Source organism: Diadema setosum, chromosome 12 (genome assembly GCF_964275005.1).
Source record: "Diadema setosum chromosome 12, eeDiaSeto1, whole genome shotgun sequence".
Taxonomy (NCBI): domain Eukaryota; kingdom Metazoa; phylum Echinodermata; class Echinoidea; order Diadematoida; family Diadematidae; genus Diadema; species Diadema setosum.
In genome coordinates this window covers 1347171-1368788 of record NC_092696.1, presented here as the reverse complement: position 1 = coordinate 1368788, position 21618 = coordinate 1347171, and the positions used below count along the sequence as shown (strand labels likewise).

General features: G+C 37.6%; 1 protein-coding gene across 1 annotated transcript in view; it reads right to left on the bottom strand.

Annotated features, from left to right (window-relative positions):
* Positions 1-21618, bottom strand: part of LOC140236274 (uncharacterized) — a 96227-nt gene that overhangs the window by 9620 nt on the left and 64989 nt on the right. Inside the window, exons 9-10 of the mRNA XM_072316232.1 lie at positions 7060-7242; positions 5853-6059 (exon numbers count right to left, since the gene is read on the bottom strand). Coding sequence (XP_072172333.1) covers positions 5853-6059; positions 7060-7242 — 390 coding nt within the window. The remainder of the gene's footprint in view (positions 1-5852; positions 6060-7059; positions 7243-21618) is intronic.

The window sequence follows — 21618 nt, the reverse complement described above, 5'->3', positions numbered from 1 at the left end:
ATAGGATTGCTTCGACTTTATGTAGGTAATTCATCATTTCCTTGAACATTGCATTCTAATATTTGTTTTTGTTCCTCACATTCTTTGAAAGCCGTGACAATATCATTAGTGGTCAAAGCCTCAAGTATAGATTGGTGTTTGCTTGTTTTGCTTCGTTTCAGCTTCAACTTGGTCTGTTGCCTTCAGACAGACCTCTTTCAGTTATAGGATTTCCTTGAAGAACTTTTCCAGCGACATTTCATAGACGAGCACCCTATGATGTGTACATTTCACGATTTGCCTTATTTTTACAGACCTAGAAATATAAACTTCTATGATACAGAAAATTATGCTAAGATATACATTGTATCATAACCCAGCATCATCAATGCCATGAGGCACCAATAGCGCATACAGTCGCCAAGGCAACACGAAGTTCTCCCAGTCATGGGACAACTGGGCATTTCAGGTTAGGTCTGGCATCCAGCATTTGAACCACGCTGTCATAAAGAACAATGTCAAAATAATGAAATGACAGTAGGTTGCTGTTCAAAAGTCAGGTTTCTCTGCTGACTTGCTTGAATGATCACAGTCAGCAGGGTTGACCACTCATTTGCCACCTCTAGGAGTATTGGTGTGGCCCCTGCCTGGGTCAATGGCTTGCTTTCAGACATGTTTAAATCACTCAGCCTGGAATATTGATTTATGTTTCCTCTACTTCCATGAAGTTGCAACAATTAATCTGTAGTTCTTTCAGCTGGTAGCATTCTGATAAGCCTTTACAGGTAAGAATGGTGGTCTCCTCTCTTTGCAAGTTTTGGTCTTGACTTGACAAAGTGCAGCATATCTACATGGTGTGTAGTGGTAGATAGACTCTAGGCAATGCCAATCGGTAAGGATGGTGCAACCGGTTCTCAAGTAAACTCTGCCTTCAGCATGTTTAGGCTGTTATACCATTAATCGTGCCATAGGTGGTTCCTTTCTCATCAGCAGTGTCCTCTGACAAGTCTGTGATATCTATGTGGCGAAGAACGCAAGGCACCCTTGAAGAATGGTGGTACATACAGACCATGGAACATTCTGGTGATTTGTACGAAACCATTGGCAAACGCAGTTTCCAATTAACAGAATACAGCGATAAGACACACAGTCTACGCAGGTGTATGTAAGCCCTATTTTCTGAGAAGATCCATCAGCATTGATCTTATTATCACTCTTGTCACACCACACCCCCTTTGGTCTGTCACATACACTGAAGAAAACTTGTAGGCAGTGATTCCTACATATCCCTTATATCACAAGTTGCCCTAACATCACCATAAATTCAGCTCAGTGCTGCCTGCCTACAACGTCTCATGGCATTCAAATCAAAGACAAACCTAACCCTAACAAGGCCGCGACGTTTCATGACTTTTTTCTTTCAAGTCTCCCGCATCTTTTGACACCAAATTTGCGATGCCCGGGCGCGCGGTTCCGAAGTTGCTCATAAATATGTTTGTGCATGTCAGACCAAAAATTGCTCAAAAACATGAATTTGTGTACAATTTCAATGCAAGCTGTGCTTTCAGGCAAATTTTATAAAAGCATGATTATTTTGGGATTTTAGTGATTAGAATCAATTAATTACATGTTTTCTTGTTCTGAACAATGTCGCGGACAAGTTTCATCGAAAAAACAATGAAAACTTAAAGTTGAAAAAACAAAGAAATATATAAGAAATTAAAAAAAACAATGAAATACTCAAGAAATTTCTCCTGATGGCACAATTTTTATGTTTTATATTTGCTCAAGACACTAAAAAGAATATTTACACAAAAAATGTTCCCACTTTGAGCTTTATTTAGTGATATATACGAAATTATCTTATTTCATGCATTGATATTACGTAATCTCTACAAGATTAATAAGCATTTGCAAGAAATGCTATAGGAAATGTCACAACACACATGAAACTAGGATCATTGGATTCTCTGACCCTGAAAATGGTAGTTTAGCTGTCGAAATAAAAGCTCTATGTCACTTAGAAGTCGAGATATATTAACAAAATCATTGCTTATGGCGGCCATTTTGTAAAATCCAAGATGGCGGCCATAAAAGATTCGGTGCAAATGGAAAAATTGTTTTTCTGATTGCTTATACTGTAACGTTTCCAAAAATGTATAATTTTCATACTCTCCACAAAAATCCGACGAAAGTTAAAATTGTTACATAAGGAACCCGACTACTAGCTATATCAGACTAGTCATCGAGAATTCTACTCATCCATAACAATACTAATAAACAAAGTAACGCCATAGAAATGGTTCAAAAAAGAGCGCTCCGTATAATCTTGGTTAATAGGTATGAATCATATAAAGGAGATCTGTGTGATGTGCAACATCACATCACTCGGTGATAGAAGAGATCAGTTGTGTCTGAGGTTCGCTGCCTCACTCTATGCGAGATTTCCAGACTGGTTCCCGCCGACAGAGAGCAGCTGTAGACCCCAAAGTCATAGCAACAAACTCAGGGAGATCAAGTGCAGGACTGAACGTTACAGGAGCAGTGTAAATGCCTTACTTAACAATTAGATTCATCTTGAGATTGGTTGTTTAAAGTTTTCAAGTGGTACTTGTATTGTACAGGTTATTTATGGTTGTTCTACATAATTGTATGTTAACATTATAACTCACACTAAAGGTATATAATTCAGATGCATTTGAATATGTTTTTAGATTGATAAGTTGCAGGTTGATAAGGTTGAATACTAAAAGAATTTCATATGATTTTTATTTTACAATTACCGTAATGTGATAAATGTTCAATATAACACAATGTGAAGACTAAATATCAATTATTATGTAACATATCTTTCGGTTCTTGTATACCAGTAAGTGTGATAATTTCTGATAAGTTTATGCCTTGAATCAAATCTAAGCTGAAACTTGTTTGTTTCAGTTCTTAATATGTTTTTGTATATCCTGATTACACCTCCTTTTTGCAACTTCCTAAACCTTTCTCTCTCCCACCCTCCCCCCCCACTCACCCACTCACTTTCTTTCTCTCTCTCTCTCTCTCTCTCTCTCTCTCTCTCTCTTTTCTCCAGTTACATACTATGTTCTACAACCTAGACGGGCATTACGTGCATTATATAAAATGACTAAAAAATCATATGAATTTGATTTCGCGTGAGTTGAAGAAGCTCTAATCTTTTTTTGTAGGTCTGTAGAATTATTATCAAGCATTCTAAAAAATCACAATTACCAATGCAATCATTTCTCCACATGTATTATGTTTTAATCAAAGTATGTCGTGATTGGGATGGCAGGATCACATAACGTACTATTAACTTTGTATATGCAATGTCAAATGTTTGGGAAAAGGGTCACGGTGGCCGAGGCACCCACATACAGTTGGATTTGTGTGTGTGTGTGTGTGTGTGTGTGTGTGTGTGTGTGTGTGTGTGTTTTCCTTTGGCATGCCATGGTGACCTTAATTTGGGGTTGGGGCAGCTGAAACTTGAACGGGACATCGCTTGACTAATTGCCTGACCAATAGTCTGAGAAAGTCATTTATACCAAAATTTGAGATACAAGGTCTTGTCGCCCCAGCGACGATATGGTACTGTGATGTATTTTTCATATAATATAATCCGATTTATAAATGCGGGATGGATGCTTATTCTTCAGTAATCACAAACTTTTCGCATATTTCTAACGGCATTTTATGAGAAATGGTTACATATGATTATATTCCTCTTATTAATGTTATTGCAATTTGGATTATAGTGTAAACGAATTAGTGTTCTATTGTAAAGAATTATTCTCAGCGTAATAATTAACGATATGTAATTCGGAAGTTTGTTTCAGGTGTCAATTTAGTTTTGAAACATTTCTCCCTACTTTTCTCTCTCCCCGTCTCCCTCTTTTCCTTTCTCTCTCTCCCTTTCTCCCTTTCTCTCTCTCTCTCTCTCTCTCCACACACTCTCTCTTCTCCCCAGCTTCACACTTGGTCCTGCAGTTTTCACGGTCATTTTACGTGCATTATGTGCAACGAGCAAAATGAGTTAAGCATCTGATTTCATTATTGGCGTAGGTTTGATTTGATTTGTTTAATCTTTAGTATGTTTTTGTTATCAAGTATATACTTTGCAATAGATACACATGTGGAGGTACATGACATGGCCATAATTCATGTTATTTGCTTCCATTGTGCAATATTTAACCCTGATATATTTTGTGTGTGTGTGTGTTTTTTTTTCTTTTTTATGTATCTTTGTTTTTCTATATCATACTTCAATGTTCTCACACTCACTCACGTAAAATGTCTGCAATTCAGCCTGCGGGCTGCTATGGATGTTGTCCAATAAATTTATATATATATATTTTTTTTTTTTCATCGTCATCTCTGTACATGTGTATAGATTCAAATTCTAAGACACAAGATCAAACCATTGAAAAACAGTTTACAGACAAACTTTAATCATGTCTTCTCCTTCTCCTTCTTCTCTTGGTTAAGTCTGCCTCTTTCAAAAAGATGAAGATTCTTGCAAACTGTGTTATTTACATTATAATACTGTTTATTTAAAGATGTTGGCACACATTATGGAGAACAAAGACAGACTAGCCAGTGTGATGAACCGTTAGCCGGTTACGGAATGCTCCCACAGATGGCGCTGTAGCAATTTTCAATGACAGGGAATTCCAGCTCCTTACTGCTATCGGAAAGAACGAATAGCGATGCGATTCAGTTTTCGAGTGTAGTATATGATAGGAATGTGGTTGGGTGTCTCTTGTCAACTGGGTAACCTTGTGATATTATAGTCCTGTGCTGGAAGATGATTGTGTATTTTGTACGTAATTGTTAGCCTGTTCCAGAGTGGTCCAATCAGGCCTTTGCAGCATTATAGCGGCACTTGAGGTATTTTGGTAGCGTTTCAAAGTGAATCTAGCAGCTCTTCTAGGAACCATCTCCACTTTGTGGATTAGGTTCTCGTGAAATGGATCCCAAAACAGACGAAGCACATTCTTCAATTGGTCGAACCAATGTTTTGTAAGCTGTTACTTTGACATCAGCGGATTTTAAGAGAAAATTGCGTCTTAGAAATACAAGGACGTTATTGGCTTTATTGACAGTATTGTTGATGTGTTGAGTCCACTTCAAATCAGAAGTGATGGTTACACCCAAGTACTTCATGAATTCAACAGATTCAAGACGGGCGTTGTTCAGATGATAAACGAGTTGCACTGTTTTTCTTTTCCTGGAAACTGTCAAAATCTGGCATTTATTTTCGTTTATACACAGAAAACAGCAGAAAAGCGCAGTGTCTTTCAATATACTAAATTCATTATCAATCAAAGGGGCTTAAACTCTACACATGTAAATTGTCTTTTATCTTAATAATATGATATACTTATGTGCCTGGATATCATGGGTCACTGTTTTCGCTTATGTAAGAGTTCATTATGTTTGTCTCCGTATGTACTATGATTAGGGTGTGTTTGTATATGTGTGTGTCTATGTTTTTGTTTTTTATGAGTGGGTGGAGTACACGTGTGTGTTGTAACTCATTGATGTGGAAAAAGTGAAAAATCAAATAACCAAAGAAATCACAACAGGAAAGATATGAGATAAATTGAAGAAAATTTGACGAAAATGATCGCTATTAAATCGAGTTGGAAACGACGAGAATGACTAAACAGACTTTGTTCAGAAACAATCAACAACGAATCTATGACCGGCATATTGTAGATTTCCCAACAATATTGTACTACAAAAAACAAAAAAAAAACAAAAACAGAGGAAAAACAAATGATATATTGTCAGTCATTTGACAAAAGAGGGGCACAGTTACACAATATAAGCAATTGGTTCTATAATTAAAGATGACACACCTGACAGGATGATGCTGAGGCGGTAGCTGCTGAGAGGAAATCATCGGTCAAGTAGGGGCAAAACAGACTGAACGTCGTAAGATTTGGCAAGGCACACACACAGCGTACCAAGTCTCCTCCAAGCGATGATTGATATTGAGAATCGTCATGAGATAGAGATTCTGAATCACCAAAGCCTCTGCGAAAATCAAACACCAGATCCCGAATCTGTTGAAAAACAAGGAGCAAAGAAAGAAATTCTTCTGAAGGACTGGATACATTTGTACGTACAAAAGACCAATAATTGATTTGTAGATAGAGAAGCCTATGAAATGTCCTGATGGTTTACATATATTTTAGTCATGGTAAGAAGGTCAAACGATGTCTATTATACCAAAATCTGCTCCCTGCCCTATTCCACGATACCACTTGCAGTTTGTGACGAGACAATATTCCTAGTAATACAATGTAATATATTAAGACATCCACCACAAATTTAGTAATTCAATCCACTTTTATATAAAACGTGTAAGTTAAGATTGGAATATTGTCAATGACTGTTTGTTTGTTTGTTTGTTTGCTTTATTTCCGTACTAAAAAAAATAATAGTTCACATAAAAAGATCAATTAAACAATATACGGATGGTGAGCACAGCCAGTGGTTCAAGTATAGGAGAGTACGTTTATTCTGTTAATTCCATGTTCGTATAGTCTATCTCCTCAAACTAATAATGTGATCTGAAACAATAGTACGAACGTTCCATTTAATATTATTTGGGTCAAGAATGATCGTACGTAAACGATGAGATAGCAGTTAATCATGGCGGTAAGAGAGGTATGAGAGACGGATAGAGGGAGAGAGAGAGACAAAAAAAAAGTGGTTTCCAGAAAAACAAAACAAAACAAAACAAAACAAAAAAACCGGAAGATGTGAAATATCGTCTTCTCGATTTCCAAGAAGGCAAAAGGCCAGGTGCCAGATCTCGTTCTTTTTTATTGTATTCAGTTCAGAGTAAAACATTCATTTCAACAGAAGTACCCTTACCAAGGGTTTACAGATGAGGAAGACTAGTTACAAATAACCTTAGTTATGTCACAATGTTGTCAAACTGCTAGAAATAGAAATATATATAAATAATTTTATATTTCAACCAAATCATGATTTGCCTAATCAGTTTTCACGCATGGTCTTCTATGACCCAAACAGCAAAGGACGAAGATTACATACCTGACAGGATGATGCTAAAGCAATGGCTGTTGAGAGGAAACCATCGGGCAAGAAGAGGCACGACAGCAGGAACTTCTGTAGACTTGGCATGGTACACACCCATCGGGCCAAGTCACCTCCTCCTGAGGACTGATGTTTTAAATCCTCTTGCTCTTTGCTGAGATACAACTCCAGATCTTGAATCTGCGGAGGAAAAAAGGGAAAATAACAACAATTAAAATAGAGTTTAATGAGCAAGAATGCATGACGAAAAAAGTACATGATACGAATAACGCTGGAATGTGCCTTACACAAGTACGTGCACGCATTTGAAGGGACAAACATTAGATCCAATAATATTATACACGAATTAAGGATTGAAGAAAACAAAATGTACTCCCTGTACTATTCCTGGATACAAGTACAGATAAAAGTATGTTTGTACATTATTCATAAGGAGCGTGATAAACAAATAAATAAATAAAAGTCCAAAGCATTTTGAAGTGACTGGATTTGTACATTAATTGCTTTAATTTGTCATTGTTATCTGTTATCGATATGATAACCAGTGAAATCATGGATTCTCCTGATTAATCAAGTGATCAGTTACTGGGTCGAAAACAGTAAGATATAATCTGTTTTCCAATGAAGACTATTGAAGTGTCGAAAAAAAGGTCTGCTGAACCGGTGATCCAAATAAACTTTTGTCATTCATCCTGCTTGTTTAAGTTTGTGGCCAGGTTTTGATCAAATACTGAAATCATTCAAAGACATCATGGCACATTAATACTAACAGGGCAGGACCTACTTAGACTTTTTCGATCCCCACCTTTTAAAACCAGTGTGTACGGAAGGATTCTCAAAAAAAAAAAAAACATATATATATATATATGCTCATCATATTGGCTACAAAGGGAGAAAAAAGCCAACCCACACAGTCCATTTTCTTTGTTCATATTCAACACACAGTTCGCAGTGACAAACCATGTCTTGAATATGAAGAGAGAAAATTTAATAATGGGTTAGCCTTTGTGGGAGTGACCTATCGCCGACATGGCCATGTTAGAGGTTATGGACCTTTTTGATACACAATATGATATGCATATATATAACGTATATGTTTTTCATAATATCTATTATTACTATTATTATTATCATTATTATTATCATTATTATTACTATTATTATTATCATTGTTATCATTATCATTATTATTATTATTGTTATTATTACCGACACTACTACCAATATTATTTTGATGAACAGGATATGTACTCCAGGTAATTTCATTATTGCTCTTTGTTCACATTATAGCTCACACCAAAGGAATAATTCAGATTGAATATGTTTGTAGATCGATCAGTTGCAGGTTGATAAGGTTGAATATTAAAATATTTTATTTGATTATTATTTTACATAGGATACCGTAATGTAATATATTTTCAATATAACCCAATATGAAGACTGAATATCATTGTTATTATGTAACATAATTATCTTTCGGTAATTATTTACCAGTCTGTGTGACAATTTCTGATGGTTACAATCTTTGAATTAAAATTAAGCTAAAGCTTGTTTGTTTCAGTTCTTAATATGATTTTGAACATCCTGATTAAATCTCCTTTTTGCAACTTCTTAAACCTCTTTCTATCCGTCTCTGAAACACGTTGGGATACGTCCTCCTCTCTCCCTCCCTCCCTCCCTCTTCCTCTCCTCCTCTTTCCTTCTCTCTCTCTCTCTCTCTCTCCCTCTCTCTTCTGTACAACTTCACATTAGGTCCTGCAGCTTTCATGGGCATTATGTACAACGAGCAAAATATGTTGATTATCTGATTTGGGTACTGGCTTTGGTTTTATTTGATTTGTTTGGTTTTGTAATCAAGTATACTTTGACATAGCTACATGTTTGGAGGAACATGACAGAACCATTTATGATGATGACAAAAATGAATTGTGAAATGTTTAACCCTTCTATTTTTGTTTGTTTGTTTGTTTTGTCCTTTTTATGCCTTTTTTCTATTTTTCTCACACTCATTCATGTAAAATGTATGTAATTCAGCCTGCGGGCTGCTATGCATGTTTCCCAATAAAAAATACATTTTCATCATTATACATGTGTATGGATTCCAATCTGAAGACACAAGATCAAATATTGAAAACAGTATACAGACAATTTTAATCATGTCTTCTTCTTCTTCTTCTTCTTCTTCTTCTTCTTCATTTCCCCTTCTTCTTCTTTGTCTTCTTCTCTTGGGTATTTCTGCCTCCTTTAATAGGCTGAAGGTTATTGCAGACTGTGTTATTTACATTGTAGTGTTGTTTATTTATAGATATTTACAAGCACATAACAAATGTCGAACAAAGACAGACTAGTCGCTGTGATCAATGGTTAGTCGGGTAAGGGCGGACGTCCACTTGGGCGCGGACAAGCCCCGGAAGGGTTGTGGAAGCAATTTTTGTTATTTCGGCATCCTGTCCGCGACAGACGCGGAATAACTTTGTGAATCGGCTTGTCCTGGGACATTCCTAGGACTGTCCGCGCACTGTCCGCGGACTGTCCGCGGACTGACTGCGGACATTCCTAGGAATCACTCCGGAAGAGCGCGAAATACCTCGGAATATGCTAATCGTAGCCGGGCAGCGCGGAACCATCTAGGATTACACCAGGAATGAACGCGGACAATCAGGATGCCTTCCGGACAACACAAGTTAGGCATGCGGACAAACTGCGGACAATACCAGGAAAATGGAAAGGTATAAATTTGGCGCTGACTTTGACTTTTCCTCATTTGACTGCTAGCCGTCATTGATGCTCCTTGTTGTGCTTCCGCAGTAGCGGCTGATATTATATTGATATGATTGGTCAATATTATTTGATAAATGTGACCACCGAAAGTCGAAGAATAGGATTGTCTGCATGTCGGCTGACGACCCATTTTTTTTTTTTTTTTTTTGATTTGTCTCATCTGGGAGAACAATTTTCTCTGCCTACAGTCACATGGATGATATTCTCAAACTTTTTGAACCATATATATATATATATATATATATATATATATACATAAAAAATGTAAATGTATATGCATATATATATATATATATATATATATATATATATATAATCATGTTGATAAGGTAGTCCACGTGTGGGAAAGATAACAAGATAAGTAACAAAACTGCAACAAAGTTCATGCTGTATTCACCAACGATTTATTTCTTCACAAGAAATAAACCGTTAGTGAATACAGCATGAACTTTGTAAATTTCATGGTGTATTCACCAACGGTATATTTCTTCACAAGAAATAAACTGTTGATGAATACAGCATGAATTTTGTTGCAGTTTTGTTACTTATATATATATATATATATATATATATATATATATATATATATAAATATATATATTATAATATATATATATATATATATATATATATATATATATATATATATATATATATATATTCTTTATTCCCTTTTTTTAGACCTGTGCTTTATCCATCGTGAAGTAGACATGTTTTGCCTGATACTTCTGTAGAGCATGCCAAAATGATCCTAATCATTAAATTTGTTTTTCTTTCTCTGATTTTCACCCTTGTGCATCTCTAACCCTCTCTTATTTTGATTACTTTTGAAGTCCGAGAATTTTTTTTTTCATGCTTAGAGCTTACTAGCCTATTTTCAATGAAGTGTAAAAATGGGGAAATATTTTTAACCTATACTTTGATTTACTTTTTTTTTTTGGGGGGGGGGGTTCAGCTGGGCTGTCAAATTGGACAATCGAGTTTATTTGCAATTAAAACAAAAAGAGAAGAAGAAAGTATAAGGCAATAACAACTACGAAAATCATTCAGGTAAAGAATATTTCTGAACTGATTTGTGATGCTTAATGTGTACTTAAATATATACACTCAACAAAAAACAAAACAAAAGAAAGACAGAAATTTAATTTAATTTTTCGAGTTCATGATTTATTGCTTTTTCTCTCATTAGGTGATCCGAGTATCCACTCGGATCACCTATTGTATCTGTACGGATTCTTTCTTCTTCTTCTTCTTCTTCTTCTTTATTTCTTTCTCCTCAAATCTTGTGCATCGGTTAACTTAAAAAGTCCCCTACCTATCACTTCCAAACTTATACCATATATGTATCATGTCCTAAGGACGACAGCTCTAGTGTATCAATGTGATCAGTTAACCGTGACGTCATTATGACGTCATTATCTGAAATCACGTTTACATCAATATCTCATTAATGGAACGGAATTTTTGAATGAAATTAAGATATCATATAGTTCAAGTCAAGGTCTATTGATATATTTCATAAAATTTAGTCACGTTCATAGTAAACGAGCGCGTACGCGCGCGTTGAAATTTAAACATGCTCCAATCAACCTCAAAATTGTTTTGCACACGTTTCAGGTCATTTACAGCATTTCGAAAAAAATCGACGGCCGCGTACGCGCGCGCGCATATACGCACGCACAGCTCATATGCAATAGAAATTTCCCGTTTCATCGCACGGATCAAATGTCTGAAATGTCAAGAAATATTTCTACCAAGTTTCAAGTCGATCCGATTCAATATGACGTCATACGGGCCCGTCAAAGTTGAAATTCCGCGCGCGCGTCAATGGCGATAATATACAGTGCAACTATGCCAAAAAACTGCTAATTTTAAATCCGATTTTACTCGTCAGGATGGACGGTGACCCCCCATTTTCTTTACATATTTTGAAAGCTGATGAGTTGTACATGTCATTTCATGGGGTGATAATGCTGACAAAATGATTAAAAGATATCAAATTTCTTAATAAAGTAAAAAAAGTAAATTTTCAAAATGACGTCATCAAATTTCAAGTTCATTCGAGCGTATCTCACTACTCCTTTGTCAATTTTCACCCAGATTTCAATATATTGTAGCTTATTTAATGTTCTTTCAAACATAAAATTACAAGATTTTGATTGGATAACGGTATCACCTCGTAAAAATGGATTGAAAGTAATCTTGTCAAATTTGACCAGTTTACGTGTTATCTCTATGGGAGTGCAGTTTTTCTGGAAATGAAAATTGACTTGACTATCTTTATCGAGCACTAGCTCACTTACCCTTCGGTAAATTTCTCCCAGATTTTAATATGTTGTAGCTGAGACTTTACGCTACCGTTATGTGCCCTTCGTTTTTTCATACGATGTCGGGATCACGTCAAAACTTTTGGTTGAAATTCAGGCTTATCTTCGATGTATTGAGATATTTCTTTCTTTCTGCAACTTTCTTTGCAATAACTCAAGAAAAACGGCCTCTATCATTTCAATATTTTGCACATGTTTAGTTCATATCACGTCAATTATTTCATAAAATAACAACTACTTGATCGGACACCATCTTGGGTATGTAAATTAGGGTCAAAGGTCATAAATGTTTCACCCTGTATCTTGGTGAATGCATGTCCTATCTTTCCCATATTTTACACACGCAAAGACCAAGTTACAAGGATCATTTCACAAAATAACCACTTTTTGCTCAGATGCCATCTTGTTTGTGCAAATTGGGGTCAAAGGTAATATGTACTTCTTTCTGTATCTTCGTTATGACGTGTTATCTCTATGGGAGGGAATTTTTTTTAATGTGAAAATTGACATGATTGTCTTTATCGAGCACTAGCTCACTTACCCTTTGGTGAATTTCTCTCAGATTTCAATATGTTGTAGCTGAGACTTTGCGCTATCGTTATGTGTCCTTCGTTTTTTCATACGATGTCGGAATCACGTTAGAAATATTGGTTGAAATTAATGCTTATCTTCGATGTATTCAGATATTCCTTTCTTTCTGCAACTTTCTTTGCAATAACTCAAGCAAAACACGCCCTATCACCCCCATACTTCGCACATGTTTAGTTCATGTCACGTACATTATTTTATGAAATAACAACTACTTGATCGGACAACATCTTGGGCATGTAAATTAGGGTCAAACGTAATAAATGTTTCATCTTGTATCTTGGCATATACCTGGCCTATCTTTCCCATATTTTGAACATGTATAGACGATGTCGCGGGAATCATTTCACAAAATAACCACTTTTTCCTCAGATTCCATCTTGGGAGTGTAAAGGTGGGTCAAAGGTCATATGTATTTGTTGCTGTATCTTCGTTATCTAGTGAATACAGAATAGTACCAAAGGTGGCAGATATGATTCCCTTTTCTAGATGAGAATCTAAACATCACACGGCCAATGTCCCTAAACACAGATGAAACCTGTATGGTCATGCCTATTACGATCAGGAGTCGAATCATTGATTAAAAAAAATCGGATCACCTTAATTTGTCAGTGATGACTTTATTTATTTATTTATTTATTTATTTATTTAGTCATATTTATACAGGGTGGCCCTATCAGTAGTCAACGCACTGTTCTCCCTAGAGGCCCTGTGTCACAAACTCATTCATAAAAGTCAAATGAAACAGACAAATAACACTACAGAAATATACAACAGAGATTACAGAAAATGGATCTAACAAGATCAACATAAATATCAGATAACAAATAACCCAGGTTATGAGGCGAAATGTTTCAAATAATTACAGCAAAAGGTAGCTTTTGAAGGAGAACTGCGTATAATTGCAGGAAGTGCATTCCAAAGCATAGCTCCAGAAAAAGAAAAAGCCCTTTTCCCACTCTCAGAGGTGACTCTAGGCAAAACAAGACCATGGGTGCCCGCCCTTCTTGTCCTGTACCGATGTGTACTACTGCATAGCGTGAAGCGATCAATCAAATAGGATGGAGCAGAACCATTAATTACATCATATAAGAGCTTAGCCCGATGGAATCGCCAACGTTCCTCCATGGGAATCCAGTGCAAAGTTTTGAACATTTGAGAGGAAGGTGTTAAAGGATTTGCTTTCAGTATTATCCTTGCCATTTGTTTATGTTGTTTGATCAGAATCGACCTGTTGCGCTGATTGCAATTCGTCCAGGCATTACAACAATAGTCAAAGTAAGGTAGAACCAGTGCATTACCAAGCAATCTAGCGCTGTCAAGAGTTAGATATTTTCTAACTCGTCTGAGTAATGCTAATCTGGCTGCTATCTTTTTTGAGGTATATTTGATTTGCTCTTGCCAGCTAAGATGCTGGTCCATCCAGACCCCTAAATACTTCACACTTTGGACCTGTTTGATAATTACATCGTTCACTTTAACGACCATATTCAGATTGGACTGAACAAACTTCTGTTGTGTGCCAACAACAAGTACCTGTGTTTTATCTACATTGAGTGTGAGGTGATTCTCATCTAACCAAGACTTCACTTTCTTGAGTTCTCGGTTCAAAACCATTTCTATTCTTTCAGGATTTGGATCACTGAACATCATAACAGTATCATCTGCATACATCATTATATCACATTCATCAACTACTCTTGGCAGGTCATTCATGAAAATAGTAAACAACAGAGGTCCTAAAATGGACCCTTGCGGTACTCCAACCTTTGTTTCATGAATGGCAGATTTCTTTTTTTGAACAACAGTATACTGAGTTCGCTCATTTAAGTAGGAAGTAAACCACTTAAGAGCTGTTCCCTCAATACCGTACATTTGTAACTTCCTAAGTAATATCGCATGATCTACTGTGTCAAATGCCTTCCTTATATCAAGGAAGACAAGACCAGTTAAACTTCCTCTATCCATATTCCTCAATAAGAGGTCAGTAACAAAAGTCAAAACAGTATGAGTGGAATGGCCCTTTCTGAAACCCGACTGATGGGGGGTAAGTAGATCATTGTCAACAAAGTAATCATGGAGTTGGTTGTGTACATTTTTTTCAAGTATCTTGACAATAACAGGTAGTACTGAAATGGGACGATAATTGTCAATGTTAGTCTTGTCTCCTCCTTTGTGAATTGGGGTTACTTTTGCCCGTTTCCAACAAGGGGGGATAACACCTGCTCGAATAGAACAATTATACATCTCTGTAACTGATTGTGCTATGACAGGTGCTGCCAACCTGAGCAAATGACTACTAAAACCATCTAGACCAGAGGATTTGGCTGCTTCAATGGATTTTAGTTCCTTTTCAACAAATTCTTTATCAATGTCAGTCAAAGTAAATGTGTTCATAGCATGCCCTCTATCTGACAATAAAACAGGTGACTGATTTTGCAAATGGAACTTTGAAACAAGTTCTCTCCCAGTTGATACAAAATACTTGTTGAACATAGTTGCAATTTTGAGGGGATCACATTCTACTTCATCACCAAGTGACAAACTCAATGGGGTGAACCTCACACTGGTGGGCGCTATTTCTTTCAAAATTTTCCACAATTGCCTTGGATTGTTTTTATTTGAAACTATTTGAGTTTTACAGAAATCTCTTTTAAGTCTGAAGCGGAGGTTATTAACATAATTACGACAATTTCTGTACAACTGCCAGTCAAGTTTGGTCTTTGACTTTTCGGCCTTCTCTCGTAACCGATCCCTTTCACTTGACAGAGATATGAACTCAGGTGAAACCCAAGGTGTCTTATTCCCTCTAACTCTCTTTGTGACTAGTGGAGCATGTCTGTCACATGACTGAACAAACATATCTTTCCACATATCCCACATTCCATGAATATCTTGCGACCAGACAATATCTTTCAAACATTCTTTTAGGTCTGTAAGAAACATATTCTCATTAAGTTGTTTGATATTTCGTGCGGTAATCATTCTTGGTGGTACATAAGGTCGAAAGAGTCTACGCACAACATACACAAGGCGGTGGTCACTTAAACCAAGTGGAACAACATTTGATTCACATACATTTTGGGGAGTGTTTGACAGAACAAGATCAATTAATGTAGTACTCCTATCAGTTACTCTAGTCGGGATTTTAATCATTTGATGCAAACTGTTATGATTACATAATTGGTTAACAAAGCGGGATCCTCTACCACTTAACACATCATAATTGAAATCACCCAGAATAAAACATTCAAAGCCAGTTTGAGTGGCTGAAGATATTGCATCATCGAGTTTGTTGAAATAATCTACATCAGAGTCAGGGGGTCTGTAAAATGTCCCAACTAGTATAGGCCTTGTACATGGTAGTTTGACTTCAACCCATAAACTTTCCAAACCAGGTTGTTCAAGGTTGACTCTGCGAGTATATGAAAGCTTATCTGTTACATACACCACAACACCGCCTCCGCGGCGGTTGCGATCTGTACGTTCAATCATATAGCCATCCAAAAACAATTCAGCATCACCTATTGTTCCATCTAGATGGGATTCTGAAAAAGTTAGCACATCAAAGATCTTATTTGCAAACTTATCCCTAATGTGGTCAATTTTGGGATAAAGGCTACAGATATTCAAATGAGCAAACTTCAAACCTTTAGATTTTACTTCAATACATGAATGTAAATTAGATACATTAGACATGCATTGTTCATGCATATCCTTTTCCTCATCAACAGTAACTTTCTCCAAAAAATTACTTGTATTCTGACGGAGCGTTCTTTTTTTGGCCCGTCTACCACGATGTGTTCTTTTGCGTCGTCCAATCCGAAGACTGCAGATTCGTCTCCATACATCAGGCTGTAATCTATGACACTGGTTATTCGTGTTCAAAAGATGTAGTGTAGGGGGGTCATACGTAATTCGTTGAGACACACGGTGAGGAATCTCATCATGGTTGACAGGTAATTCACTGTCCTCCTTCTGAATAGGTCCAGGGTTTGGATCAACATCACCGCATACCAGTATTGATGAGTTAAGTACAGCTGTGCAGTTCGGATAATAGGATACTGGGGCTCCATAATGCTTAACACTTGCTGCTGGTTCTTGGGTCTCCTTCCATTGAATAGCAGAACAGTAAAGCTGGTATTCAAGTTCACTGGACAAAGCATTCCTCAGCAGGAAGATGAAGAAGATAGTCCAGGCTTTCAAACACCCCATTGTGCTCCAGAGACCTCAGTCCAGTGTAATGGTAAAGAGGCTATAGATGATCAGTAGAGTATGAAGAGGTGGAGAGAAACATTGGGCTGTGTAGTGTAATGGTGGCCAAGATTCAAAATCCAAGCTCAGTCCAAGAAAAAGTCCCATCTCTCTCTACCGTCTAAATCCGCAAAAATATAGAGCAGAATTTGTCCCATCTAGTCAGAAGGGCATCCCGAACAAGTTTCTCAAGTAGAATAAACAAAATGTCACAAATGTACGCCACAATCACCAACTCATTAGGAGCACACACGAAGGGGCTACCTAGCTAGGCGCACACCTTCTTCTTGTTCCAAATTACAATCTCTAGTTTCACTTGAATTTTGAAGTGACAGAAAATCCTTCATTTTCCTCCATCATCTTTAGCTTCCATTGTTATTTTGGGCTTCAAAGATATTACATTGTAATGAGACCACAGGTATATCTTTGCAATTGAATTCATGCTTTTTAGTGTGATGAATTTGTCTTTTGTTCTAATATGTTGTATCATTAGAAAGCATTTACGCACGAATAACAACTTGTTCGTGTTTATATAATACATTAACATTTAGCCAAAAATTCTATGCTTTTTTTTTTCTGAGTGTACTTCCACGCACTTTTGTGATTTTTCAGCTGGGCTGTCACATAGGACAACCTAGTTTGTTTGCAAATAAAATACGAAAACAACACAAAGGAAAATGTACTATAGTAAGTAATAGGAACCAGGAAAGTCACTCAGATGAAAAATAATTTCTGAAAAGATCAAATCAAAACAAACTTACTAGGAAGTTAGGGGGCTGATTTCACTTCTTTCTGGTTGCTTTTGGCACAGTCTCTACTACCTTCTTCTTTGCCTTCTGGGACCGGAAATTCCTTAGATTTACCTGTTTTTCATCACTAGACGAAAGGTGTGCCTGTGATGGGGATATTTGCATGGGGGCCTCGCCTCCCTTCTTGTTCATTTTGCGTTTCATTGGCATGACGCTCGCGGAAAGTGTCAACATTTTCGTGTCTGGATTACAAAATTTCCGCATCGGTTCCGGACACTTGCATATATAGATCCGCATCGGCTCCGCGCTGTCCTAAAACATTCCTGGTGTCTTCCGCTTTCATTCGGGAAGCTTCCCCACACCGCGGGATTCTTTCCGGAGCGTATGCGGAAGGAGCGGAAGGGTTCCAGACAAGCGGGACATCCTCAGGACATCGTCAGGACAAGTCGCCGAAGGTGTCAGGAAGTTCATTTCCGCGTCCAAATTTTGGTCTCGATCAAAATTTGGACGCGGAAATTTTTCTCTCTCCCGAAGACCAGGCGTCCACTAGGGCGCGGACAAGACGCGGACAAGCCCCGGAATGCAAATTTGGTATTCCGCACTCCTTCGGGAACCTGTCCGCACGTTCCTGAACGTGTCCGCTCACTGTCCTAAACATGTCCGGGCGTTTCCGCGGCTTCGGGAGAGAGAAAAATTTCCGCGTCCAAATTTTGATCGAGACCAAAATTTGGACGCGGAAATGAACTTCCTGACACCTTCGGCGACTTGTCCTGACGATGTCCTGAGGATGTCCCGCTTGTCCGGAACCCTTCCGCTCCTTCCGCACACGCTCCGGAAAGAATCCCGCGGTGTGGGGAAGCTTCGCGAATGAAAGCGGAAGACACCAGGAATGTTTTAGGACAGCGCGGAGCCGATGCGGATCTGTAAATGCAAGTTTCCGGAACCGATGCGGAAATTTTGTGATCCAGACACGAAAATATCGACACTTTCCGCGAGCGTCATGCCAATGAAACGCAAAATGAGCAAGAAGGGAGGCGAGGCCCCCATGCAAATATCCCCATCACAGGCAGGCCCGTAGCCAGGGGGGGGGGGGGGGGGGTGCGTCGGGTGCGTACGCACCCCCCCCCCCCCAAATTCTGAAAGGTCCACTTTTTCATAATAACGGTTTTTAGCAATTCTCAAGATAACAATCCAAATAAATATAAAGACACATTATATGCTACGTAAATGTGGAAGAGTACGTTTAACAATGTTAAAAATAATTGTACGAAACCCTTTTGTTGTATGAACCATCGGATCGTCCCCATGGACACAAACACAAATGCTATGTATCAATTTGTGCGAGCTATTATTATATTGGCACTGCATGCCATGGCCCTTGGCGCGTGTGACCGGTGTTTTTTTTTTTCCCACTGGCCGCCCGAGTACGTGCGATTCGTGGATGACATTGAGGTTGACACTTGCATTTTTTCACAGGAACAGAGGTAAATGGATGAAAATCGATGAAAATCTAATAGCCTCAAGTTTACATATATGATAAAAATTAAAGAAATTTCCTCGAAATTACTATAATCGAAAACCTGAGACATTTTATATCTACGTCTCACAAAGATATAGTACATGTATATATAAGTACATGTTGGCATGATAATGCCTGGGGATAGATTATTATGTCAACTATTTTCCATTATGAATGCATGCTCCAATCAAATTGTGAAAAGGTGGTCATGAATTAGAATTTCTTACGAACGATCAGGAGAGACAAAACAAAATGAAAGGCCTGTCTTACTCCAGTTCTCTTGTAACACTCATTGGGCCATTATGCATGCCTATATAGCTGCTTTTTCTAGCCCTTTTGCTAGTACATGTACCAACATTCGAGAAAAGATCATCTATCAAGTAACTGTACGATCTCCGTGCATAATCTAATGCTTTTAAACACACTTGCCTACTCGCCTTCAGCTGGCATTTGCTTACGGTTCCAACAAAAGAATTCACCCGACCGTCACGCCTGTGCGAAAATGAACAAAGGCGCATTTCATGTGCGCGAAGGGAGCGATTTCTGGTGTTGCATGCTGTTGAGTGTAGTGGAAGGGCGGGTTAGTTATACCACTTTTTACTCAAGGTCACCTTGGGCCCAGGGGTGAAAAATGGTACCTAGTAAAAAGTGAAGAACAACATACAGTGCGTTTCAAAATAAAGGTAATCCATTTTTAGAGAGTAAGTATCCATAAGTCATAAATGATAGAGATTTATAAGTATATTAATCATAAAGAACAACTCTTTTTCCAACGATACCTCATTTGCATCACTGGTTTCATGCATTGCTAAGTACAATGCTCTTGAAGAGAACAATGTCCAATTGTATTCTTCCAAGTTTTTGCTAATGAATGAAAGACTGCATTGAAAACTCTCACTGAATACATCGTTGGCTGGGTTTATGTTCATTTATCTGCCAAAACTTGGAAAAAGTGTGACTTGACATTCTCTTCTGTATCGGAACCAACACGCGGACCACACACATTACTATATATATATATATATTCAAGTTCAAGTTCAAGTTGATTTTATTTCACTTCCAACAAACAAATAAGAAATACAAAGAAACACTCATATACACAGACGTCATGAAATCAGTACCACAATGCGATGAACAGAATAACATTATAAGAAAAATATAGGTAAATTATCAACAGAGATATCAACAGAGATACAAATATCTGTTATGTCACTGTGGTAAATGCATAAACGATATTGCTGGAAATGGAGGGGACTGCTAAAAAGCAGAGCTTGTAGAATGCAGTCCCCTCATAAAGAAAAAAAAATGCCAAAAATGCAAAACAACAACATCAACAAATTTCCCTAAGCGGTAGCAAAAAACAAAACAAAAACAAAAACAAACTAGAAATGTCGCTATGGCGACTGGTATGCCTCCGCCATAATGCATGGTTTTCCAAATAGGTCTAAAGCACAATGTCTTGACAATGTTTGATGACAGTTTCACATAACTGGCAAAATATTAAAATGACAGGTTTGTCACACATGCATTGAATGTTCGCTTTCCTTGAACTAGGTTTATTTGGATTAATGGCTATACTGTCTAATAAGAGTGCAGGTATCTGGGGATTTGTACCCAACTTTTGACCCTTTTATAAGTTTAAAGCAGAAGTGAAATTTAACACTTTCACTTGACCTTTGACCTTTTGGCCTTTGACTTTTGACAAGAAACTTCCCAGAGAATCTGTATTGGGTAATAAATGCATACACTAAGTTTCAAGAAAAAATCCTGCTGGCATTGCATAGATAAGAGGGAAATAATGGCATTTTGATGAGTGGACCTTGACCTTTGACCCATGACCTTTGACCCATGACCCCTAAATTGATCACTGCCAGTCAGTGCATGCATATATACTAAGTTCCATGAAGATACCTTGAAATATCTGTGAGATATGGAGAAAAAAGTGAAATTTTAACATTTTCACTTGACCTTTGACCCTTGACCTTTGACCTCATGACCCAAAACTCTCTCTGGGGAATCTTTATTTGATAGTTCATGTATACACCAAGTTTCAAGAAAATACCTCCAGGCATTGCAGAGATATGGGGGAAATAGTATAATTCTGAGCATTTGACCTTGACCTTTTGACCTTTGACCTCGAGCGTATGCACCCAAAAGTTGATAGGCACAACTTCACCCACTCATACATATACATGCCAAGTTTCATTACGATACCTCTCACAGTTTTTTAGATACGCTGTCCACAAAATTGATTACGGACGGACGGACGGACGGAAGGACGGACGGACGGAAGGACGGACGGACGGACGGACGGACGGACGGACGGACGGACAACCCG